Source organism: Temnothorax nylanderi, unplaced genomic scaffold (genome assembly GCF_030848795.1).
Source record: "Temnothorax nylanderi isolate EJ_2023f unplaced genomic scaffold, tnyl_v1.0 TNYL_tig0503_pilon, whole genome shotgun sequence".
NCBI classification, from domain to species: Eukaryota; Metazoa; Arthropoda; class Insecta; order Hymenoptera; family Formicidae; genus Temnothorax; species Temnothorax nylanderi.
In genome coordinates, this window is record NW_027249565.1 from 40,509 (window position 1) to 58,717 (window position 18,209).

The 18,209-nt window shown below is 34.5% G+C and overlaps 1 protein-coding gene across 1 annotated transcript in view; it reads right to left on the reverse strand.

The window, feature by feature from the left end:
- LOC139783466 (lanC-like protein 3 homolog) overlaps positions 1 to 6,609 on the reverse strand; it is a 31,483-nt gene extending 24,874 nt beyond the window's left edge. Inside the window, exon 1 of the mRNA XM_071722633.1 lies at positions 6,176 to 6,609. Within this exon, the coding sequence (XP_071578734.1) occupies positions 6,176 to 6,524 (349 nt within the window). The 5' untranslated portion in view covers positions 6,525 to 6,609. The remainder of the gene's footprint in view (positions 1 to 6,175) is intronic.
- Between the last annotated feature and the right edge of the window lie 11,600 nt (positions 6,610 to 18,209).

Below are 18,209 nucleotides of genomic sequence, written 5' to 3' on the forward strand. Positions count from 1 at the left end.
CTGTGCATGTGTCGTGTCGATAAGATCGTCAAGTCTTCTCGCAGAGAGTATTCATTATGTACATGGCTCTGTATTCCACGTTATTCAGACCGAATGGTGAGTTTCCTAAGGAATCTTTTTAATATCTCAACATTAATTGAACAAATTTACAGATATGGATCAATTGGTCTATGTTTCTGATACTTTGAATCGGTAAACTCACCATACGGTACGGAGAACGTGTAACTTAATTTCTGTAACTGCCGCTGAAGATGGCTCAAAACTGAGCCGAAACGTACGGATCGATGTAATGTATCAAAACGACGAATAAATCAGTTATTTCTGATATTACGCACTGTGATCTGCCTCTGACCCTCATAGCCTTGACTTCTCCTATTTTAATCTCGAGGGTCCTCATATTACTTTATTTATTATTTTGACTTTTCTTTCATAAAATTTTATTATGTTTTTTGTAGGAGTATAAATTCTTCTTTCGAGTACATGATAAAGACTCTTTCTAAAATTTGTACATTTTAAGACTATTATCAAGAAAATATTCTTTCTTAAAGACAACCGTTACTTACTAAAAGAAAAAAAGTAAATTGAGTAATCGCTTTTTTAAGCAGTACAATTGATATTTCCCTGTGTATGCATGTACACACGTATGTACATACGTACGCACAAAAAATTTTTCTATGTTGTTAGAAAATTTTATTTCTATTTAAAAAAGGCGAGAAACTATCATCGCTCAGGACGGGGGCCCGGCGTTACGCGCCGCTCGTGCGTAATCATCGCCGCTTGTAGAAAACAACTGTCCGCGCGCCGACCGCGGGGCGGCCGCATCTCGCCGTGCGCTTGGATTTGGCGGTGGGCCGGGCCAATACGGCGATTTTTAATCATTAATAACTCATCAACTATTGCGAAAATTGCAAAATGGTACATGACTTTTCGACTCAGTTTGGCTCGCTCTATCTAAATATGAAAAAAGTACCAAACATTCTGGAACACCCTGTATAACGTCTTTCCGATATGAACATAGAAAAAACTGTGAGCCAACTTGCTTTGTCGGATTCACACAGCACTTTTTCGGATCAAACATCGAGACATTATTAATTTCGACCATGGCTTTTGGTCAGTTGGTGCTCCATCTTATAGTTGTTATTGCGATAAGAATATTACCACAGCCCCAGTGGTCGAATTGGCACGACACCCGCACGGTATACGGGAGGTTCCAGGTTCAAACCCTGGCTGGGGTAATATTTTTTCGCAATAAAAATTTAAACTATTCAACTTAGAAATTACATCAACTGACCAAAGTGGTCGAAATTAATAATGTCTCGATGTTTGATCCGAAAAAGTGCTGTGTGAATCCGACAAAGCGAGTTGGCTCACAGTTTTTTCTATGTTCATATCGGAAAGACGTTATATATTGCCAGTCACAGTCGATTTAAGTTACTTTAATTGTTATTCTATACTGGCGAAAAGAAAAGTTATTATGCTGTTTAATAAAATTAAGTTTAAGTCTAGATGAAATTAAAAAGGAAGTGGAAAATAACCAACCAAGCGTTTTTGCAAATAAGAATATTGTATATCCTATAGGTTCCGCGACCGTAATAGTACGTATTATAGTTGTAATCATTTATATAATAAAGAAAAAAAGAAACCACTAAGAATTTAAAGGGTGAAAACAATAACGTACATATTAGCATATAAGAAAATTAGATGGTAACCTCTCAAGAAAAAGAAAAACACAAATAAATAACGAAAAACTTCGTATACCTCAGTTTTTCTTTTTCCGCGGGGGAAGGGATGTTGTGAGCGCACAACGTATTAAGGATTAATTGTACTTGGCAACACCGAGGGCCGGATTACTTGGTAATCCGACCCTAGCGACAAGAGTCGAATCTAACATCCGCCAAAAAATCTGACGATTGCATCGGACGACCGATCATCCGATGCAATCCGACACGGGAACGTCGGGAACCAGGATCGTTAAACTCCGGGACAACTGAAAACGTTGATGCGAAGGTCAGCGCAAGGCGCTGACCGCGTAAGGTTAGCGCTACCTCGGTTAGCAACGGCACGCGACTCGGACATGATAAATACCGCCGAATTATACGATCGGGCGGGCAGTTGAAAATCAAAATCGAAACGAGCACGTGCGTCACAATACCTGTTACAATATTATAACTCGTTAAAATCTTCAAGCGTCATTCGAGTATAACGCGATTGTCGGACTTAAATAAATGGGACAATTGTAAATGTGAACAAGACAAATATATTTGAATTAATTATTTAACACATTGCGACGAGCTTTATTCTCCGACCCGGAATCTCCGAATCCTGTGCCGGAACTATCCCGGTTACGGCACAACACCTCTAAGAGGTTAAACCACCACTTCATTAATAACTTCCTCAAATGTAAGTTCTTCTGCTTGGTAATAGAACTTTGTCACAATATTCCATTCAACTTCTATAGAATTAAGTAATATCTAAATGTCCGTCTTCATATTTTGTCAGTTGTTTTAGCGAAAGGACAGAGAAAGAAGAAAGAAAGAGAAAGAAACTGATGCAAAATCTTTTTACTTTGAGTTATAGAGGTTTTATATTGATCGAAATTCGAGATATAGAGGTTTTTTACCAATTTATAATATTAACCTCTATATATATCTCGAAACAATTCAAGTTATAGAGGTAAATGGTACGCTGGAAAAATACTTCGAGTTAATCTCTTATTTTTCTTTGACTTACAGAGGTTTACTTCGAGTTACAGAGGTTTTTTTCGACTTTTAGAGGGTTTTTCAAGAAAATAAAAAAACTTCGAATTATAAAGGTTTTCGAGTTAAACGAGGTTCGAGTTGGTGAGGTTTGACTGCATATGTATATAATATAAATATAATATAAATATGAGACAAAAAATATTATTTGTATGATGCAAATTTAATATAAAATTATTCTATACTGGATGGAAAATAGACATATAAATATGTCATTTTCATGTTCTCATTTTTCCATAAATAAATTAACACACATTTCTTTGAATAAAGGGTACCCTACGGTAAGATAGGCAAAATGCCACTGTCAATGAAACGGAAAAATGACTTGGATTTGCATAAGTACACTAAAAAAAGAATTTTCTACGATTTTTCCGACCATCCATCCCCCCTCCTTTTCCTATAGTGGCACCAAAAAACCGCTTCTTTCGAAAATTATTTTTTTTCTCCGGTTTTTTCATGTTAAAAATTTTGAAAAAATTTGAGAATATAGCTTATAAAAAGTACTTAGCACACAATTTTTTGAGTTTTAGGCGCGTTGAATACCTAACCTAAAAAAATAAAATTAATATTTGAATCAATTTTTTTCTAATTTCTTTGATAGTTGCAGGTCTAATTACTCTAGAAAATTGTATATTTTAGTGTTCTACATGTATTAGAATTTTTTCAGATTTTTCGGAATGGTGGGCCGTACTCAAAAATGCGAAAAACCCTATTTTTAGCCACTTTTGGGCCTTTTATGGTCCTCAAATGATTGATAGTGCCTTAACTGACTCTAAAATAAACATAATATATTACTTTTGGATATATGTTGTCAATATTTGATATATTCCGATACGTCTCATATGTTTTTGAGCATGAAATCAGTCATAACTCAACGAGAAAACCCTACTTTTTGTATAAAAGTGCCTATTTTTCGTCGATTTCTGGATGTTTGGTTATTTTAGCTAAGTTTTTTTGCATATGATTGGTAAATGTGAATATAAATATAATAAAAAAAATTGTACCTCTTATACATATATTTTAAAGAAATCGTTTATTTATTCAAATATATACATTTTCATGAAAAAAAAATTAATTTTTATGATTCCATGATCGTCTCTTTAATCCTCCTCGTCACTATCTTCCTCAATTACTGGTGTTACTTCTTCGAAGTCAAACAATGTTGTAAGTATCTCAACTGGTCGAATAATCCTTGACAAGTATCTTGCATGAGACAGGTAAAAAACTATGGCGGCTATATGCGACATATTGTAAATCAACCTGATAGTGTGGGACTCAACGGTGTCAGACGTTATTGCTGTAACTGCGCTAATGGTAACAGAACTATAGGGTGTTGCTCGCATATAGCCGCCATAGTTTTTTACCTGTCTCGTGCAAGATACTTGTCAAGGATTATTCGACCAGCTGAGATACTTACAACATTGTTTGACTTCGAAGAAGTAACACCAGTAATTGAGGAAGATAGTGACGAGGAGGATTAAAGAGACGATCATGGAATCATAAAAATTAATTTTTTTTCATGAAAATGTATATATTTGAATAAATGAACGATTTCTTTGAAATATATGTATAAGAGGTACAATTTTTTTTATTATATTTATATTCACATTTACCAATCATATGCAAAAAAACTTAGCTAAAATAACCAAACATCCAGAAATCGACGAAAAATAGGCACTTTTATACAAAAAGTAGGGTTTTCTCGTTGAGTTATGACTGATTTCATGCTCAAAAACATATGAGACGTATCGGAATGTATCAAATATTGACAACATATATCCAAAAGTAATATATTATGTTTATTTTAGAGTCAGTTAAGGCACTATCAATCATTTGAGGACCATAAAAGGCCCAAAAGTGGCTAAAAATAGGGTTTTTCGCATTTTTGAGTACGGCCCACCATTCCGAAAAATCTGAAAAAAATCTAATACATGTAGAACACTAAAATATACAATTTTCTAGAGTAATTAGACCTGCATCAAAGAAATTAAAAAAAAATTGATTCAAATACTTATTTTATTTTTTAGGTTAGGTATTCAACGCGCCTAAAGCTCAAAAAAATTGTGTGCTAAGTACTTTTTATAAGCTATATTCTCAAATTTTTTCAAAATTTTTAACATGAAAGAACCGGAGAAAAAAAATAATTTTCGAAAAAAGCGGTTTTTTGGTGCCACTAGGAAAAGGAGGGGGGATGGATGGTCGGAAAAATGGTAGAAAATTCTTTTTTTAGTGTACTTATGCAAATCCAAAGTCATTTTTCCGTTTCATTGACAGTGGCATTTTGCCTATCTTACCGTAGGGTACCCTTTTGCTAATCTTATACATATTTCTATTTCGTATTCTTATTTTATAACTATAATATAATTGCTACCTGAGCATTCATAAGAGACACAACCTTTTTGCATTGTATGATTTAATAAAAGTTACAGTCAAAATGTACATTAGTCTATCTAGGTTATATCCTCACTGTTTTTCTATTATTTAAAATAACAAAGATAATTTAAGATGCTTTAGTTAGGTAAGACATCGTGTGTGTGTGTGTGTGTGTGTGTGTGTGTGTGTTTGCAACTTTTATAATATACAGGATATAATATATAGTTTAATTCACAAAACATAAAAACGCGCAGCATTTATTATTTTGATTTTGCTGCCAAGTTTGATTATAATTGAAGAAATAAAAAAAAAAAAATTACAGACACATGCTTAAATAAGTGTATGAAAGAAAATATGAAATTGAAGAAGAATCTCTTTATTTCTCAAATATACTCTGTGTATTAAGTTATATTAAAACGTATCTTTTATTAAGGATATGTGTATCTTTATATAATTTTTGTATAAAGATCCACAAGAAGGAAAGAAGGGAGGGCGAGGGGATGTCTCATAGCTTACAGTGTGAGTGCGATAGACTCGTATGCTAGGGATCATGAGTTTGATCCCAATTACCCCACATATTCCTCTTTAAGAAGAGGTATTCCTATTAAGGGAAAAACAAAAATAATTTTAAGAGTTCTAAGAACTCGAGTTTACATGAAGGATCCCCCGATTAAGGGGTGGATATTAACTTATTGTAGAGAAAGCACATTTGCATCTCTTTCAATGTTTTTGTGTTATCATGCGTAATGGGTTTTTTGAAAGTTTTCCCATATTGTAAATCTGGAAATAACGTACTCCAATTCCATTTAGAAATTATCGTCTCAAGATTTATTTAATAAAGTAAATGCAGGTTTGGCTAGACCTAGGTACTGCAAATAAAATCAATAGGATTTAAAAAAAAAGCGAAGGGAGGGCGAGGAGAAAGAAAGGAGAGAGCAAGAGAGAAAGAGAGGAGCACTTCCAGTTTCATTGCAGAGCAAAATCTGTGTGTAAAAGGATAAAATAGGAAAAAGTGTTGCAGTATTTTACTACAGCTCAATACAGACCTAGAAGAAAGCCTGTGCCGGAGCGACGTTGCACCATTGATAAAGACGAACGCAGATAACATTCAGCCAATGACAAATGCTTCTTACTGGTTTCTGCTTCCAAGGCGGCACACTCGGCAAGTCGCATAAATGCATAAGAAATACCGGACGCACCAACATACAGCCCACCATCAGCTTCTGCACGCTCAGGTGGTTCTTTGTCAATAATACGCCGCAAGATCTTGCGTAAGTTATCTTTAGCGACACACTGACTATTGTTAATATCGCGTCGTATCGACACTAAGTCGTTGGCGATCTCCTCTTCGCGCGCACAGTACTCGTTTACAAAATACCTGGATCGCCGCGACATAGTGCCGAAAAATTTCGACGATTCGCTTTTCTTAATATAACGAACTACGTCGGTAAACCGTGAACAATGTTTAGCATTGGTATATAGAAGCCACTGAAATATATATATTAGAGTCCCTTTATAAAGCCTTGTGTACACGATACTAGAAATCGGTCCGAGTTTCGGTTTAAGCCAATCAACTTGCAGCTCTTACAGGAAAGCAGCAGTTTCATTGGCTTAGGTTGCGGTCCGCTTGACGCTACAAATGCTTCGAAGCATTCCTCTTCTCTTTTCTTTCAATGAAGAAAGAAGGAGAAGAAAAACGCTTCAAAGCATTTGTAGCGTCAAGCGGACCGCAGCCTTAGGGTGCTGTCACATGGCAGTCAGAAATTCGGAAAACGGAATCTCGGAAAAGTCCGAAATTTTTGTGACTGGGCTCCCCATGGACTGATATTTCCGGAATAAGTAAAAATTGAAAAAATTATTTTTATTGTTTTAGAAGAAAAAAGATACTTACCGTAGTAGTAGAGTCTATTAAAAAATAAAGCTTTGACGTATTTTTTATTATACTCTAAAATTATATAGAAATTTCTTTAATTTAAAAATATGTTAAGGTTAGAATGCCATTTAGTTTTCCGTAAAAGTCGTTCCATGGGGAGCCCGGCCCTTGAAAAATCGCACCGATCGAGCTGACTCTGATTGGTTGACCCCCTCTCCGTTACTTTTCCGAGATTCCGTTTTCCGAATTTCTGACTGCCATGTGACAGCACCCTTAAACCGAAACTCGGACCGATTTCTAGTATCGTGTACACAAGGCTTAAGAGTCTGGACAGACTGGTCCCTATTTTCATTGGACGTGCAACACCATGGCGGAACCAATCACGAGCGGTAAAATATCGAGCCTTAAGATGAAATTTCATGGGCAGTGAAAAGCAGCAGCAGATCGTACTGATTGGCTACAAAATAGATAAGTTCTCGAGTTTCTAGAACTTCTATTCCTCTAGAAGTTCTCTAGTTCTAGAAACTCGAGAACTTCTCTATTTTGTAGCCAATCAGTACGATCTGCTGCTGCTTTTCACTGCCCATGAAATTTCACCTTTAGGAGTCTGTCTCAGGGTGCGTATTATATGGAACTTTTCGAAATGGATTCCGATCGGAATTGTTATTTCCTACATTTCTATTGTGTTTTTAGGGAAAACAGTATAATTTCAATAAGAATCAATTCCGAAAAATTCCATAATACGTGCCAGTAACACACTAACCATGATATTGTTACGTGCTTTGCTGCAGTGTTACATACCTGCGCAAAGTACGAAATGATGTCATTAACATTTACAGAATAGGTGTCTAATAGCGAATTCGGGCGCTTGCACTAGTGCACACTGAGTGCGCACTAAGGCTTGTTCTTAATCAATTGTTATATTTACAGATTATCTTAAATACTTCTTAGTCTATAAAATGATTTGTATGTACAGCATCCATATAGATATTACAGATTGTTTTATTGGCTAAAAAGTTTTTAAATGTGTATTTAAGCGACTTTAAATATAAGAATAGATTATAAACAAGCCTTAGTGCGCACTCAGTGTGCACTATAGTGCAAGCGCCCGAATTCGCTATTAGAATTAAAAATAAAGAATTACAAAATTAATAAAAAAAAATGACAATATCATGCATTTATCTATGTACATCTCGTAATTGTCTCTATCAATAAATTGTTTTATACTATTATAATTCATTTTATTGAAATATCTTTTTCAGATATTTTAAAGTTTTGGTTATCTTATCTCTCTGGCTGCGGTCCACTTGACGCTACAAATGCTTCGAAGCATTCCCCTTTCTCTTTTCTTTTAATGAAGAAAGAAGGAGAAGAAGAACGCTCCAAAGCATTTGCAGCGTCAAGTGGACCGCAGCCTCTATCAAGTCAAAATAAAAATATAGGCAAACTCACTTTCTCACAGCCTCTATAGAATTCTCTATCACGATATCATAACAATACAACGATTACGTGTAGTCATCGGCGCCATAGTGTTTTTTTTCCGTCTAGGGCGTCTAGACTAGAGTCCCTATATACGTGACATTCACGCCATGTTGTTGCACTCCAAAAGTCTGTCCAGACTCTTATAAAGGGACTCTACCAGTATTAGGTGCAATTGAGCTTGGTCATTATTATATTAAATAAAAATGAAGAATCAATTTTATTTAAACTTTCTAATTTTATTTATAAAGTTTATAATTGGAACAATCAGAAAAAAATATTTTAAAAAAATAAAGTATTATTGCTTGTATATATATATTAAATCAAATGTTACTGAATGCTTAATATGCCAGTAATTGGGTCTTTCACCCTATGGCTGAGTTTCCACTGTGCGCGTCACGCGTCGCGTCATTTGTCGTTAACCAATCTAAACATTCCATCACAAATAATGTAGGCTGCGTTTCGCTATTCACTCGCAGTACTGGCAGCACTGTAAATCCGTTCCAATATACGCGGCAGTAAGCTGTCAAAGCGTTTTCGTGTTCAAGTGACGTCATAGATTTTGTCGTCACTTCCTACTTTCATTACTGCGGCTCGCGAGGTGAGGCATTCGCAGTAAGAACATGGCGGCTATGGCGGCACCTTTGGAAGAATTGGTCCTTGTGGACCAAGGAAGGCAACAACGAGAAATATACAGTAATCGTTAGTCACGAACAGTGATCGGCAAAAATTCAGTTTTTAGTAATGATATCGGCGGTTATTTTTAATTAATAAAAAAAATTTTGAATGTTTTGAATTTTAATTACCAAAAAATTGGTAATTAAAAAAATACTAAGCTCTAAATTTAAAATAATTATTAATTGCTTGAAAACATAATACTCTGTCTGACAAATTAATAAATGATCAGAAATAGATTGCTCATAATTTAAAAATTGGCCATTATATAAAATAAATTGTCAATTTTTAAAAAAATTACTCATTTAGAAAAAAATATTTATAATTTTTTAAAAAATTAGTAGTTTTTAAAAAGTAAATTATTTGAACAATTAGTAGATAATTATTAAAAAATATATTACTAATTTTTTTAGAAAATTAGCATTTATTAATTTTGTTAAGTATCCGTTTTTAGGAGTATATTAGTTGCAGTATAAAAGAAACGATGACGTTAACTATACTAAATAATTTTTTCATACTGAAAATTCGTGTTTTTTGGGAAAATTTGCAATTACTAGATAAACTATAAACGTGCTTTGCACGCTCCCCTCCCCCTCAACCCCTTCCCCATCAATATAACAATTATAATTTAATTATAATAATAATTATAAACAAATAATTGTGAATTTTATGTGTTCATATACGTATTTTTCTTATTTATTCAGATATTTCTTGATATTTTTAACGTTTCTAACTTGACGTTGGTTACCTAGAAAAACTTAATAACTGAATCAAATGTCTTCACTCTAGATAAAGCAACATATATAATTTTCGTTGATTAAACACATCTTTTCTTCAATCACACCAACTTTATCAAACATTTAAGTTTGAGAATTATTATTTTTTTTCACAAAATTATATTTTTTAATATAAATAAAGTTTAATTGTTTATTATCGACTTTCTTTGAATGTTTTTTCTGTTTTTATTGCTTCTTTTAAAAACCTTATATGTACAAAAAAGGTTAAAATATAAAGTTTTAAAAATTCGCAAATATTTGAGTCCGCCATATTGGATTTATTTTTTGGAATTTTTAAAATTTGTTACAATATGCAAAATCTACACCAACAATACCACATATATACAAAAAGGTCTAAAAAAATATTGATAATAAAGTACTTTTGAATCGGGGAATCACTTTTCGGGGGATCACATTGGATTTTTTTAATAAGAAATTACATTAATAAGAGATTTTCAATTTTCCACCGAGATGACTGGCAAGTACAAGTAGCGCTAGTAATACGCTAATGCTTAGCTTATGCTAAGCTATGCTTTTATTCGTGTGCGATGGCTCTAATGCTAGCCACACATACTTTTCATAAAACGTTAACACGTTAACAGGTTTTGACCAATCGCGTATATCCGTCCCCTTCGTCTTGCCCAGTATCTCTGGCCTAGTTTACACCGATCTCTTGATACGCGTATCGAATAGTATATTTGAGCTGATCAGCCAATAATCAAACTAATTTACTAGTTATTTACTATTTAATACGCGTATCAAGTGATCGGTGTAAACTAAGCCTCTGATTGTAATATTGTCAGTTACCTCATGTTTATACTTGTTTTTGCCAAGACAACTTGTTTCAGAGTCAAGGATAAAAAATTATTTTTATTTAATTGTTAATTTTCTGAAAAATTAAAAAATATTTTTTTTTATTACCTACTAATTTTTTGGAAAATTGAAAAATATTGTTTTTTATTATTATTTTTTAGAAAATTAGAAATTATTTTTATTCAAATATTTTTTTTTGAAAAATTAGTTATAATTCTCGATTTATTATTAAATTTTCTAAGAATTAAAAAATAATGTTAAACATTAATAATTTTTGTAGAAATAATCTTTTTTGAAATTATTTACAAATTGTTAGGTAAATAAAAATAAGTTAAAAAAAAATTTTATTTTTTTGGCACTTAATATATTGTATTTTGGCTTATTAATGATTGCTTTGACATTTAAAAAATAAATAATGAAAATTTTTTTGCCGATCACTGGTCACGAAGATGCGGAAAAAGCCCGAAAAGGTTACTAAATTAATATAATTAATATAATAATAAATAATTTCGATATTTTCATAAATCTGAAAACTAATTCTTTTTTATATATTTAGAATAGGTGCTCCTATCGTCGTGTCACGTCGTGTCTAAGATAGGTTAAGGTGATGCTGGAGCCGTCTGTTTTACCGGCATTTTTTTGTCGGCACGTAGCGTCGTATTAATTTGACAGAATTAAAAATCCTTCTCCAGAATTGCAGTACATACATTAATGATTCAGAGGAACTCCGATTTTATATAGAAAACGAGAAAAAATTACGGAAGTACAGTCTCCCCTATATCATGTTACGAATATATTTCTATCCGTTTAATTCTTAATTTTTTGTATAAAAAAGATAATAACAATAATATAATATTTGTGAAAATTATGGTTAACAGCTACGTGATAATATCGCAGACTTTATATACTTCTTCACAATTTATAGCACATAAAAAATGGCTTCTCTTTCTCAGAAAATAATTCCAATTACCATAAACACGAGATACCATCACTTACATATAAAAATATTTTCTTCTTATATAAGAAGATATTTCAATGTTAGGAAAGACATTTTGTAAAAAGCAAAAATGGATAAAAATCGCATTATAAACTTAATGTTCAAATTAAAAGAATCTAGAAATTCATAAAATATTACAAAATAGATTTCGTATCCGATTAATCCTTAATAGCTAAGCTAAGTAATGTTACGGCCGATATTCCGAGCAATATTAACCCTCGGAGAACACACCTATTTTTTCATTCACGGAGAACACTCTGGGTCAATCTGACCCTATACACACTTTGATCGTCCACCATTTTAAATTGATGAGTGCAATCAGCTTGAAAAAATTTCCAGATGTACTTGGAACATTGTTAAATCAATTGATATAAATAAAAAGTGCCGTTGGAATTATTTACATATTTAAAAAAATTCAAAAAAAAATTTTTTTTTTGAAAAAAATATAATTTACGAAAAAAATGTATTTTTTATTTTTTTTTATTTTTAATATTTCTGGCTACAACTTTACGTGTATATTCTTAAGATGTAGTAAAAACTCGAGGTAAGGGTCAAATTGACACTGTGTGTTCTCCGAGGGTTAATTAATTAGGGTATTAATAAAAAACTATATATAAATTTTGAATAGTAATTATCGAGCCAACGTTTCGACCTACTTGGTCTTCCTCAGGGCATTACATTCAAACTTACAAGTAATATAAATAAAAATAATAATAACTGTTAGAGTTCACATTATCAACACTGAAAATTATAGTCATCGCCGATGAACGATTACGACACGCAAAAGAAATAAGGTCAAAGCCAACTTCGAATTAAACGCCGTCACAGGCCACATAATTACAATAATTGTTATATACCTATTGCAATCCTGATCTGAGTTGCAGTTGACGGAGATGCTAATTTCGTGCATTTTCTGTATATTTTAAAAGGTTCTTGACGCAAAACCGATCTCTACTTCCATTTAATATTGGACATGACAATTTCCGACGTTGAGCATGGCTGATACCACCCAAGGAGCGCCAATGCGCGTATAATGCGCTTTGAATGTACATTAAACTTTGCATTAAATGCGGGTCGTAAATGCACATTTAAAGCGCATATTTGTCCCGCATTATATGCGCATTTAATGCATATTATGGCAGCGCATACCAAAAAGTGCACCTACGCTCATTGATCGAGAAGCTCAATCGGACAACTAGTGAACTCTGTACTATATTGGAATGCTCACTACAATGTTTAGAGGCCGGACACGAAGAAAAAAGGGATAGGTTGCTCAGTGTCCACTGTGTCCAGACAGAGAAAGAAATGGACGTTGAGTGCAACCTACACTGAGAAAAAAAGCTTTTGCTTCAATTAAAGTGCTATCACGGGGTGCCACAAAAACATAAGTAGTTTATTCAATTGTATTATTATTAAACCCAATATCTGGATTATTAAACCAATAATTTAATTATTCTAAGCATTACTGTAAGCATATTCCAGTACAGCTATCACAGAAGAAAAGAACATTCTTATTTAGAGAATATCTTTATTTTTGACATGTAAATCTTGAAATGAGATTATATATAGCGTATAATCTCGTTTTAAGAATTACATGTCAAAGATAAAGATATTCTCTAAATAAGAATGTTCTTTTATCTGTGTAGAGTTCACTATGGACAACCGAAGCTCCACCAACTTGCTTACCCTATAGGGGATCTAAGAGTCTACACGTGCATTTACACATTGATGCTTTAAACGCAGAAATAAGAACAAAGATAGTTAGTGGAACTATTTATTTAAAATTCAATTTATATAAAATTTAAAAACTTAAATAAAATGTTTCATAATGAGTAAGAAGCTACTTATTTATGTAAATATAATATAAAACCTGTTATTTATAAATCAAATGCTCAATTTGCATTAATTACGCATTTAAATGCGCGCATTTTGAACACACAATTAATGTAGTTTTGAAGCCAATGCAATTGTACGCGCATTAAAAGCACGTTATACGCGCATTGGCGCTCCTTGGGCAGGATCATACAGAGGACTGCCCCTTTTAAAATATACAGAAAATGCACGAAATTAGCATCTCCGTCAGCTGCAACTCAGATCAGGATTTATTGTAATCGGTAACAATTATTGTAATTATGTGGCCTGTGACGGCGTTTAATTCGAAGTTGGCTTTGACTTTATTTCTTTTGCGTGTCGTAATCGTTCCATGGGCGATGACTATAATTTTCAGTGTTGATAATGTGAACTCTAACAGTTATAATTATTTTTATTTATATTACTTGTAAGTTTGAATGTAATGCCCTGAGAAAGACCAAGTAGGTCGAAACGTTGACTCGATAATTATAATTCAAAATGTATACATATATATATAGCTTTTTATTAATACCCTCATATTGCTCGGAATATCGGCCGTAACATTACTTAGCTTTTAATTTTAATATTTTATTTACTTATAAATAAGATACTGAAAATAATACGACATCGTAAAAATTATAAAATATCGCGAAACAATTTTTCATATACAATAGAATAATTATAGGTAATTATGTTGTAATTATAATTATTATATTATCTATAATTAGGGAAGACCGGGGCTGGCCGTTATTTTTTTTTCGGTGCCGATTTTTAACAACAAAATAAATAATTGTAGTTAAATGTGGTATACCACTGTAAAGAGTGAACCTTTAGCTACAAAATTTATGCAGGAAATTTTTATTTACGTCGCTTTGTTTAACCGGTATAGAGCAAAAACGACAACGGTGCAAAAATTGAAATCTCAAAAATGCCGGGGTTGAACCGCCACCCCCCCGGGGTTAATCCGTTACACTGCATTTTCAATACATATACGTAGGGGAGACCGGGGCTAAACCGCCAACGGGGCAACCGCCAAATCAAATATCTCGGAACCTGTATATTGTGCGAACTCGCTATTAACATTGTAAACGCTGCTTATGGTACCCATGTGACCAACGGAGTTTCGGCAGGTTACCTGCCGTGTTATGATTTTTACGAGGGCAAACGTGTTTTCGGAAGGTGAAAGTGAAATTTTCTGCGCGTGGAAATATTGTAATATATGCAATAATATTTGCTCTCCAAATCTCGAGGTACGTGATTATAAAGAGTAATGCATGCTGAACACGAATCCAGTGTAGTTTTTTCATTATCGTTGATGTCTAATATTTCGTGGGCGATCAAACCTGAAAGTTTCAGGCTGAAACTTATGTTTGGGGCTTATCCGCCAGTAAGCACCCGGGGCTGGTCCGCCAGTCTCGTCACTGTGGCGCGCCGGGCGCACGACTTCAGCTCACGGCGATTTCAGGTTAGGTTTCCCTCGAGCGTGATTCTGTCTTCCCTTGCACGTGCGTCAGTTTGTGTAGGAGGGAAATGGTACGCACGTATCGTCGCAAAACGGGTGTTTTGGCCAACCGAAAAGATGGCGGACCGTTGTTTTCGAGATCGCTCACACTCACGGCACGTCGGCGAGGTACGGCGGGGCACGGCACGGCTCTGAGATCCCGCGATTTCCGCGCGAGAGTTGACATGCCGCGCGCGCTGTAGATCGTCCCGATTCCCGGCCGCGGTAAATCGTCGTTGTTGGTCGTTGTGTCAGTGACAGTCGCGCGTGCGACCGCATCGTCCAGCGTTCGCCGCATCGTCTCAGCGTCATTGTCGCCGCCGTTGTAGTGGTGGTGGTGTCGGTGGTGGTCATCGTCGTCGTCGTCGTCGTCGTCGTCGTCGTGGTCGTGGCCGTTGTCGTCGTGGTGGTCGTGGCCGTCGTCGTCGTGGTGGTCATGGCCGTCGTCGTCGTCGTCGTCGGCGCGTCGAGGAATCGGCGCGAGGACGCCGTCGAGTCGGTAAAATGGTCGCGCTCCACCGCGAGCTTTTCTAACCCCCCTGTCGCTATTTATCGCTCCCCCGCGAGAAACGCGGCTTGGTTAGGTTGCTCGAGGGTCCGCGCTGATCCTATGGCACCGGAACGCCGTCACGAGTATTCCCCGTGGTTGCCCGCGTTGACAATGTGACGTGCCGTTGGGGAGTTTACGATTTAGTTAACCTCTGTATTCACGTGCCTAAATTGTTTTATGGAATAGGTAAAACAATTATTTTTTAATAATGTTTTGCATAAAAATTTTAAATAAATTTTTATATTTTTTTCTTAAAAAACAATTATTAAAATGTATCCTATCATTTTTCAGGATTAGATGTACGTATATGTATTGAAAATGCAGTGTGGCGGATTAGCCCCGGGGGGGGTGGCGGTTCAACCCCGGCATTTTTGAGATTTCAATTTTTCCACCGTTGTCGTTTTTGCTCTATACCGGTTAAACAAAGCAACATAGATAAAAATTTCCTATATAAATTTTGTAGCTAAAGGTTCACTCTTTACAGTGGTATACCACATTTAACTAAAATTATTTATTTTCTTGTTAAAAATCGGCACCAAAAAAAAACTGGCGGTTTAGCCCCGGTCTCCCCTACACGTTACACGGACGACCCGTTTTGCGACGATACATGCGTACCATTTCCCTCCTACACAAACTGACGCACGTGCAAGGGAAGACAGAATCACGCTCGAGGGAAACCTAACCTGAAATCGCCGTGAGCTGAAGTCGTGCGCCCGGCGCGCCACAATGACGAGACTAGCGGACCAGCCCCGGGTGCTTACTAGCGGATAAGCCCCAAACATAAGTTTCAGGTTTGATCGCCCACGAAATATTAGACATTAACGATAATGAAAAAATTACACTGGATTCGTGTTCAGCATGCATTACTCTTTATAATCACGTACCTCGAGATTTGGAGAGCAAATATTATTGCAGATATTACAATATTTCCACGCGCAGAAAATTTCACTTTCACCTTCCGAAAACACGTTTGCCCTCGTAAAAATCATAACACGGCAGGTAACCTGCTGAAACTCCGTTGGTCACATGGGTACCATAAGCAGCGTTTACAATGTTAATAGCGAGTTCGCACAATATACAGGTTCCGAGATATTTGATTTGGCGGATTTACCCCGTTAGCGGTCTAGCCCCGGTCTCCCCTATATTATTCCAGTAAACACATACTTAGTCGGTGGAATAATAGTTGCAGATGCATAATACAATTATAATTACATAATCACCTATGATTGTTATATTGTATGTAATAAATATTAATTGTGTGTATCAAATTGTATTAAAAATGTTCTTTTAATCAAATGCACGCGCGAGCAATACAGCGTGACTTCGGCATGTTATGTTGCTGAAATATTGAAATATTCGGAAATGGTGCAGAAATATTTCGTTAACATTTCATTTGTAACTATGCATCTGAAATATTTCAGAAATGTACCTGCATTATGTTTTTTATAATATTGCATTAACAATATTTCTGAAATCTTTCAGAAAGTTGTTTACAATATTTGTAAGTTTCTGTAATATTGTAAAAAAATGTAGCAGATGCAATATTTCAGAAATATTTCTGAAACATTATAAAAGTAATATTACGTTTGCATTGCACGAATAATATTTCTGTAACATATCAAACGCAACATTGCATTTAAAATATTTCTGAAAAATGTCTGACAGATTGCGTAGATAATGAAAAATTGAATTGCAGGCAGTGAATTTCTACAATATTGCAGAAGAAATATTGCAGATGTAATGGTTTAGAAACATTTCTGATACATGAAAAAACTATTATTACGTTTACATTGCACGCGTTATATTTTTGAATGTTTCACATACAACATTGCATTTGTAATATTTCCGAAAAATTGCTGACAGACTTTAGAACTTATAAAAAATTAAATTTATTATTATATAATATTGCATTTTTTCTCTTTTATTAAGAATTTTTTAATATTCCAAATTTTGTCATATGGCATTTTTAATATAAAATATAATATTTAATAATATTTAATATAAAATAATATTCGACGCTGACTGGCAAAAAAGATTTATTCGTATATCTGTATTGTTTATTTTTATGCGATAGCTTTATGCTCACCAAAATAAGCAAGTATAAGAAAGAAAGAAGCGCCAGAGTCAGAGGATCACCACTACCCTGTTCGATCATCGATGTCAAGCAACAAGGCGCCGGTATACTACTTGGATGGGTGACCGGCTGAGAGAGTGGATTTCTTCGGACAAATGCGCGGCGGCTATACGCACATGGCTTAATATATTTTTTTTGTTCCGATAACAAAATATTTCATTTTTCACATATCAACAAATAGTTTTTGCGTCAGTAACAAAATTTTGTTTGCTAATACAAAACATTTTTCTCAGTGTAAAATGTATTTGAAATATCTCTGAAGTGTTTCTGCAATATTTCGTAGATATATTTCAGAAATATTTCAGAAATATTGCCGAAATCTTTCAGCAAAGTTGCATTTGAAATAATTGTGCCGATTGAAACATTGCAGAAATGTTGCAGAAACGGTCGTGAAATATTTCTGAAATATTGATGAAAGGTGTAATATTTCA